The sequence below is a fragment of the Prionailurus bengalensis genome, chromosome A3 (assembly GCF_016509475.1).
Source record: "Prionailurus bengalensis isolate Pbe53 chromosome A3, Fcat_Pben_1.1_paternal_pri, whole genome shotgun sequence".
NCBI lineage: Eukaryota > Metazoa > Chordata > Mammalia > Carnivora > Felidae > Prionailurus > Prionailurus bengalensis.
In genome coordinates this window covers 47,895,368-47,904,128 of record NC_057354.1, presented here as the reverse complement: position 1 = coordinate 47,904,128, position 8,761 = coordinate 47,895,368, and the positions used below count along the sequence as shown (strand labels likewise).

The following is an 8,761-nucleotide window of genomic DNA, read 5'->3' as shown; positions in this document are numbered from 1 at the left end:
CAAATACCATTTTACAATCATCTGGAGAAAATAAATACCTGGATTGTCACTGAACAGTAAGTTAAAGACAGCTTTAAAATGCAAAGCAGTTCACTGATTGAGGGGTGTCTGAAGGCTGTTTCTGCCCAGGTAAAAAATATTTTCATTCACTTTGAAGCCAAAAGCTGTTATGGTCAGTAGAAGCAGGACTCAGGCCACAGCCTGCCTGCATGTCTTCATGGCTGACCCCTGAGTCAGGTGAAATGTGTAATGTGAAATGCTCTCAGGACCCCAGATACTTCCATCTCTGACTTTAATTCACAAATTCTGCAAATTTTCTGCTCAGGAACCTGAGGGGTTCATGTAATCAGCTGTTAACAAAGGCCTCAGGGTTGATGCTAACTACCACTGTTGGTGGACTCTAAATGTGTCCCCCAACAAATTCCCGGGATACTTTGTGGGTGCTGAGTTGCTAATCGCCAAGAAGTGAGAAGGCTCTGCAGCTGAGGAAGACACTGGCCAGCAGCACACTCTCCACCCCTAGCCTGCCCCTCCACTGTGTGATTTATGACTCCCAGATCAGGGGCAGCATTAATGCTAATTTTTAACAAGGGATAGAGAAAGCACTAAGCATAGAAGAATGCTGTCTTTCACCCTCCCACTGCCTCAGCATGCCTCTTCAGTGCTTTTGAAAAGGCAGTTTACAGCTGAGAAGAACTCAAAACCCACACCCTGCTTTGTGCATATTTCATGTGAGAAACTGTGGCTCAGAGAAATTATAGCATTCACTGCTGGCTGGCTTGGCTGATGGGGGGCCCCTGCCTCTCAGGGATTTTTCCTTTCATCACCTAAGGCTACCTCTACTTCAGCCATCACCAAGTTAAAAACATTGCATTTTCAAATACTCAGCCCAGCCCAGTGTTGCCAAGACTCCTGGTCAGTGCTCTGTCTTGCTCATCAGGGAGTTGGCCCGGTGGGAATCACTGTTGGACACTGAAGACAAGGACTGTAGCCCCCCACCCAAGAGGGGGCAAAAGCCCAGCAGCCCATACCCATGTCAGATCTTTTCTAGTGGCCCCTCCACCACATTTACTCAGTGACCACACTGCTGCATGCTGCCAGGCACTGGGGAACAAAGAAATAATTAAGTTTTAAAGACTGCTAAGAAATTATGGTTACACAAGGCCAGTCAACACCAGCACTGGCTTACTCCAGATGCCCAAGGCAACTCGAGTGGGTATGATAGGTTTGGGACAATTGATGTCTGTGTGTTTACATGCATGCATGTGTGTGCATATGTGCACACATGTTTGTGAGTTCAAGGGGTTCTTGCACCTTAGTTAGGAGCTCCCAAACCACAGCCATGTCTCTGGGATACAACACAGATTGGCTACACATTTTCTCTCTCAGACAGATGTAGACCACCCCAATGTGCAGACCCTAATGGCCTTCATCTCTACCTCACCCACCCAGCCCTATGAGACACATTTGGATCAACACTGATTACCGCCTACAGATTATACTGCTGGCTGGCCATGTAGAGGAGTAAGAATCCAATGCTTATATGCCCAAACACAATGTAGGTAAGGCTTTTTGTTTTTCATTCAGTAGGGAAGAAGCTAGATTCTATAGCCACATGGAAAAGAGCATACGGTTAGTTCTCTGTCACACTGTGCCGACATTGGAAGACCTTGTGATATTACAGACAGAACTCTGAGGACCCTAGAGTTCAGTCACTTGCCTGAATCACACAATGTTTATATCTAGGACCAGAAGTCAGCTCTCTTGCCTGGTTCTCATACACCAGGCATCTGCTCATATCAAATAAGACTCTGGTTTTGGCTCTAACACTTCAGGGAAGAGCCCTGTTCTGTTTCCTCCTCAGAGAGGAGCCCCCGCCCATGGTGGAAGCAGAGCATCTCCCTGGGCCTTGCTCTGCCCTCCTCAATCTTCTTTAGCCTCCTAGAAGCCCTCTGTGCCCACCTTGGGATGCCTGCTGGCTGCCTCAAAAGGCTCAAGTCAGGCAAGTTCTGCTAGGCTGGCAGGTCCCTCGTGTTTTCTCTTGAAGCCCTCCTGCTAGGAAGCTGCAAGGCTGACCCCATTTGAAGAGTAGAGGGGCTCTCTCTCCAGCTGTCCTCACTTCCCTCCCTGATTATCTTCCTTTCTGCCCCGGGATGGGCCGGCCAAACCCAGAAGGGTGTTTTGCTTTGCTCAGCCAGGTGGAGTCTCCCACACGGCTGTTCACATATGTTTAATTGCATGTTTTCACTCCAGGCCCCTACAGAAGCATTGCAAGGATTTATTCACAGAAAACAGGATTAAAGCTCTCATAAGCTGACTTTTTCCTTTGGGAAAAGCTAATTTATCCTTGGGTTAACATTAGGCAAGAAGTTACAGCTGTTTACCATGTTCAGCCTAGATATGTTTATTATGTACATCTGGCTGGTGTTTTACTGAATTGCGATTTTTTTTTTTAAACAGTGGGTGACAGAGCTGCCTCCTCTATCCAAAATCTGGGCTGATTTCCATCTGCATTCTCTGGTCTCTTCCCTCCCACCTCCAGTTCCCTCCCACTCACCACTGCGGTATAAACTGGTCAACTTAATGAGGTCTCATGTTCTCATGACAAAGGGTCAAGGCAAAAAATCACACCATAGGAGCTAGATGAGATTCATCCTTTCTGCTTTATTATTATTATCATTACTGACCTGGTTTTGTGCCTCATAACAAATCCCACATCATGACTTTCCAAACCTTTCCTACTCACAGGAAGCCTGCTGCTAGCCCCAGAAAACTGGAGTGACATTTCTGACTGCAAGCAGGCACTGGGCCTGGAGGTGCCCCAGGCTGTCATGCATCAATTTCAGTTAGAAAAGATCCCAGGAATGGAAGCCACTGGTGTGCTTGGAGGCATCTTCCTTCCTCCCTTCCCTTTTCAAAAAAAATTTTTTTTTCAACGTTTATTTATTTTTGGGACAGAGAGAGACAGAGCATGAACGGGGGAGGGGCAGAGAGAGAGAGGGAGACACAGAATCGGAAACAGGCTCCAGGCTCTGAGCCATCAGCCCCAGAGCCTGACGCCGGGCTCGAACTCACGGATCGCGAGATCTTGACCTGGCTGAAGTCGGACGCTTAACCGACTGCGCCACCCAGGCGCCCCCCTCCCTTCCCTTTTCGAACATGCTATGTCCCCACCACAGGCAGAGTCTGCAGAGAGCAAGGGCACAGGCTGCCTCCACCCTCTGGACAGCCCTCTCCAAGGCAGAGATTCTGTAACACGTCACATGCAGATGGCCATTCCTGCCTGGCATCCCCCTGCTTCCCACCCCTCGGAAACTAGTCAGAGATCCAGGAATAATTAACATCATGGACGTGGTCAGAGGAGTCCTACCCCCATGGAGGTGCCCCCCCCTAGAAACCAGAGTCCTGAGGACAGAACAAAAGAAAGGAGCTTTGATGCTCTTGGGGCTGGCCCATAGACTGCTGGGAAAAGGTGGCTGTGGCTGTGGTGGGAACAGGTGGTGGCTCTTAGATAAGCATCTAGGACTGGCAGTCTGCTGGGGTGTCAGGGTAGCACAGACTCCCTTACAGGTGGCCAGGCTGGGGAGGAGGTGAAAGGGTTCTTCAGAAGGTGGTGGTCCTGGTGAGAGGGACCGGCTTGCGGCTGGGTTCTGGTCGTAAGGGCTCCTGCTGACAGGGGAGTGGGGGGCATATCCATCCTGCCCCACCTCTACTCTTGACAGCAGTGGCATAGTAGTCCAGGGGCTCATCCTCAGCACCACCTGCGACATCCAAGAGGCAGCAGCGCAGGCAGAGAACCCGCTGGAAGGAACGGCGGAAGTTGTCTGAGAGGAAGCCATAGAGGATAGGGTTGGCACAGCTGTTGGCGTAGCTGAGGATGAGGGACACATGGTTGACTGTGGCATCGAGGCTGGTCACAAACAGGTTTAGCAGCTGCACCACATAGAAAGGCATCCAGCAGAGCACAAAGACTGCTACCACCATCAGCACCAGCCGTGTGATCTTCTTTTCTGAGCGCCTGCGCTGCTGCCAGCCGGCCCGCAGTGCCACCGCCCGCATCTTGCCCACGATGAGCAGGTAGCACAGGCCAATGGCCAGAACGGGCAGCAGGAAGCCCAGCAGGAAAGTATAGATCACAAAGACCGCCGACCAGGCCGGGTGAGGCCAATGCAGGTTGCAGGCCACGGCTTGGCCGCCCCGAGCCGGTTTGGTGTCAGCGAAGATGGCGATGGGCAGGGTGACCAGCAAGGATGCCAGCCACACGCCCAAGTTGATGAGCTTGGCCACGCTGGGCCTCCGGTAGGTGGCGGCGCGCAGAGGGTGCACCACGGCGACGTAGCGGTCCACGCTGAGCACCGTCAGACAGAAGACGCTGGTGAACATGTTGAGGCCGTCCACACTGAGCACCGCGCGGCACAGCACAGACCCGAAGGGCCAGTGGCGCAGGGCGGCCGACGAGGCCACGAAGGGCACGCTCAGCATGAAGAGCTCGTCCGCGATGGCCAGGTTGAGCAGGTAGATGTTGGTGGCCGTCTTCATCTTGGCGTAGCGGAGGATCACGAAGATGACCAGGGCGTTGCCCACCAGGCCCACCAAGCACACCAGCGCGTAGATGCACTGGATGGCGACCATGCCCGGTGCCCCTGCGTCCCGGGTCCCCGCCGCTGCCTCCTCCTCAGCAGGGGCGCAGCTGGCGTTGACCGCAGGGGACCAGGTTGTCTGGAGCTCTTCCTCGCCCTCTGGGGGCAGCGTCGGGGGGGCGCTCATGCCCAGGGGTGCCCGCCCGGGGCGGCGGGAGCGCGGTGGAGAGTACTTGCCCTGGGACTCCGGTGCAGGTGCGTGCGCCTCTGCCTGCTCCGCCTGAAAAGCCTGCGGTGGGCCCCGCGGGGAGCGCCCGCCAATCCCGCGCCGCGCGCCCTCCGCACCCCAGTCCCAGCGCCCGCGCGCCCCGCCCGGCCTGCCCACCTCCGCGCCCCCGCCTGGGATCCAGCCCCACCCCAGGTCGTCCAGAGCCCCAGATGGACCTCCCGTCCCCTCAGCTGCTCACCTCAGATCCTGTCTTGTCTGACCTTTGGCCTCCCACTCCCCTGCTCTGCCCTCTGCAGCCGCGGGGCTAGGGGTCCCAGAGTCCTCCGTTTGGGTAACGCGGCCCTGGGGTGGTAGCGACTATGCTGAGCGTGCAGATCCCTTAGCCGGGCGCTTGACATCCTCCTCCTGTCCACCGCGCCCCCCTGCCCCTATGATCTTCTCGAAGACCTGCAGGGTCTGTCCCATCATTAAACTCATTTCCTAGAAGCGGAACCTGAAGCTCCCAAAGGCGTCGCTGTGAATTCCCGGTCTGCCCGGGTCCCAGTCGCCCCCTCCCTTCACTCCGCGCAATCGCAAATCCCAGGACCTTTTCAGTGAGATTTCTGTAGGATGGAGGTGGGTGGGTGCCGGGAACGGAGATGCCAGAGGAGGAGGCACAGAGGAGGATCCACAGAGGAGAGATGCCACAAAAGAAGGCCAGCCTTTGCGTCCGATGCTCATCGCGCGGGGCAGCACCGACAGCGGCAGCTAGCCCCAGAGCCAGACGCCGCAAAGCCTATGCCAAGCTGGCTGACTTCTGAGGCGTCTCCACTGAGGTCTCTGAAAGGTGCCTGGGAAAGGGTGCTCTGGAAAGGTCGGTGTCCGGGTCTGGATTCCCTCCTTCTCCCAAACTCCAGAGAGTGCATGTTAACACCGTTGAGCTGGATGATTCTGGGCTACAGTCCGGGTCTGGGGATCCAGCAGGCAGTCTCACAACCCTGGCCCTACTGGTCAGGCACAGGGCACAGCAGAATTAGTGAAGTGGGGATTTGTCTTGGAAGATAATCGGCAGGGAAATGCTGGCCCTTTGGAACACCACCTCTGCAGGCCAGTGGCCTCCTTGAGCCTCCCTTCAGCACACTCCTAAAATGTCTTTGATGCATCTGGAAGTGGCTACCCGGTGCCAGAGGTGGGTCCCATCTCCTATGCTGGATGGCTGGAGCAGCTGTGGAGGGGAGGCTGTCGGGATGATTAAGGCCAGCTAGAGGTGACCTGTCAGAGGTCTGACTGCTATTTATCCAGGATTTGGGGGGGGGGGGAGAGGGGAGGCACTGGTGATCAGCCCCTGTGCAACATAGTGGCTGAGTCTAATCTCTGTCCCTAGTTACTGCCACCCAAATGGTTCCTTTAAAAGATTTGTCTTAAAAAAAATTAATAATAAAAGATTTGTCTTAGCAACCCTCCTCCCCTTTATGGACACTCTTTAAATTAGTCTGTTCTTTCCTCTGCTCTCATTTTCCTCATTGTCTCTAAGGGAGAGATGCTTATGGGGAAAGAGATGGTGGCTTTGTCATTCTAGGGTGCAGGTGTTTGGGGGGGGTGACAGAAACCCAAGATTTGGGTGGAGGGAGAAATACAAGGGCTTTTCTTTTTAGTCCTGGACACTGGGGGAAATCTTTAAATGATTCCCCTTGAGGCCCAATAGGGGAGGTGTCCCACAGCTGTTCTGCATGCCGGGATACCCCTCTACCATCATTCTCTCTGTCCATTTAATGCCCAGCCCCCTCTCATCTCTGAATATTTCCTGGTGTCTTGCCTAACACGTGAGCCCTTGGGATCTTTCCCACCTCTACTTTGGAGAGTTTTTCTCCTAACCTTTCCTGGCTCTGCCCTCTCTCCCCTCATGCAGACATACAATTCACAGCAAACCAAGCTAGCATTTAATAAGGTAAATATGTATTGCTGTTTTCTGCGGTTTTAGAAAACAGCCCACATTATGAGTGTGCTGCATGTAGCACTGGGGACACCCAAACCCAGCATTTCTGGAGTCCAGAAGTCAGGGAGACTGAGCATTCATTCATTCATTCAACAAATGCTAGTGGAGAGTATGAGTCCCCTGCGAAGCATGGTTGCATATGTTGTCTTATATGGGATGATGGCCTACTGTGTGCAAGGCCTTGGAAGGCTTATATTTTCACCACCGCCCCACATTGGAAACATACTGGAAAGTGCCTGGGATCACAGGGGAAGGGTGGTGGCAAAGAAGGAGACAAAGAGCATGATAGTGAGGATGAAGGTGTACTTCAGAGAGAGAAGCTGGCAGAGCAGATGCTGCTGGGGGCCTGGGGAATGAACTGCGAAGTGGCAGCAGTACTGGATGCCTGGCAGGGGAGCAGAATGTAGTGGGTGATGATAAGGTATGCCTTGTGTGCCTGGAGGAGGCCTAGGGCCGTCATCTGAGGAGGTGGAGAAGCTGGGAGTGTGTATAAGCCAACTGTCAGGGTCAGAGTTGGGGTCTGCATGGCTTCCTTACCATGACAGAGGGTGGCCTGGGGGTCCAGGTCTGTGAGGTTTACACAAAGAGCCTTTGGAGCATTTGGAACAGCACAAGCAAGAGCTGCATGTTTGTGCCAGGACTGCTGCAGCGGCAAGCAGAGAGGGCACACTGGTGCCTTCTAGGTACACACAGGGCAGGTAGGCTCGGCACTGTGGTATCTTGACCTTGAAACTAGGCTGCCTGGTTCAAATACGGCTTCACCTCCTCCCAGATATGTAGCCTTGGGCAAGTCCCTCCAATCTCTTTGTGCCTTTGTTGCCACATCTGGAAAATGGGTGTAATGGTAGTAATTATTTGGTAAGGCGTCATGAGGACCCATTACCTTGGCATACCTATGGTAACTGGGGGAGTACCTGGCCGTCATCAGTACTCAGTGAGTGTCAGCTGTCAAGGTTATTTATTTTCCTAACCCTCTCTGTGTGATGAGACTAAAGAGAAGGTCTGCCTGCTCCCGCTTGGCCCCACGTTGTTGTCTGATGTTCCACTGGTTAGTTCCCTTCAGAGGGTAAAGGGTCAAGGGGGTGGTAGAGGCCACTGACACACTCCCCCATTAATTATTATTATAGGTTTTATTGTCAGATGTATCGGTTTCTACTAACAGTGTTTTTATATCTAACCTGTATTGAAAACAATCCTAAGACACATAGGGAGAGCATTACTTCTATTCCAACTTTGTGCAAATGACCCAAACAGAGCAAGCTTTGCAGACACAGCCTGACCTTTATTCTGCTTTGACTCACACCTTAATGATGGGTTATGCTCAAACCAGATTCTCCTGGGAGTGAAAGGAAGCTCTATTAGCAGTTGTGCTGACCAACAGCATGACATCTGACTCTTCCAGGCAAACCAGGACAAGGATCCCCTAATTATGGGGGCTGTCCAATTTAACTTTTGAATTTCCACTTTAAGTGGCAGAAAATAAAGTTTGTGAAGCACCAGATTAACTTCTAAGGGGCTGTCACACATCTCCCCAGAGCATCATAGGGAAAGGGTTTGCAGTGGTAAAGGTGAGGTGTGCATTTCACTGACAACACCAGGAGATATTGAAGATTAAATTGAAATGTCTATGTGTCCAAGACCAAGAGCAGGAAATCATACCATTTCCAAAAATACTCTTTCCAGACTTCTATATTTAGGGAAGGATCAGAGAAGCATTTGAAGTGTGGACCACTCATGCAACAGTGAATTCTTGAGAGAATGAGCACTCACAGGGCTGAACCCCCTCCTGAGATGGCTCTGGAGGGACATGTGCACCTAGGTCATATTCAGCTCATCCTGAGATAAACACTTTCCTGCCCATCCCATTTCTCTACTTTGCTCTCAAGTTCTATCTGGCCTCAAACCCCAGGCCTAACATGAAAAGATGTTCAATGTCGCTCCTTATCAGGGAAATACAAATCAAAACCACACTCAGAT

The 8,761-nt window shown here is 52.5% G+C and overlaps 1 protein-coding gene across 1 annotated transcript; it reads right to left on the bottom strand.

The window, feature by feature from the left end:
* Window positions 1-3,145: 3,145 nt before the first annotated feature.
* Window positions 3,146-4,922, bottom strand: SSTR4 (somatostatin receptor 4). The gene has a single exon (XM_043553271.1). It carries the CDS (start codon window positions 4,765-4,767, stop codon window positions 3,604-3,606), a length of 1,164 nt encoding a protein of 387 aa, XP_043409206.1. The 5' UTR covers window positions 4,768-4,922; the 3' UTR covers window positions 3,146-3,603.
* Window positions 4,923-8,761: the final 3,839 nt, after the last annotated feature.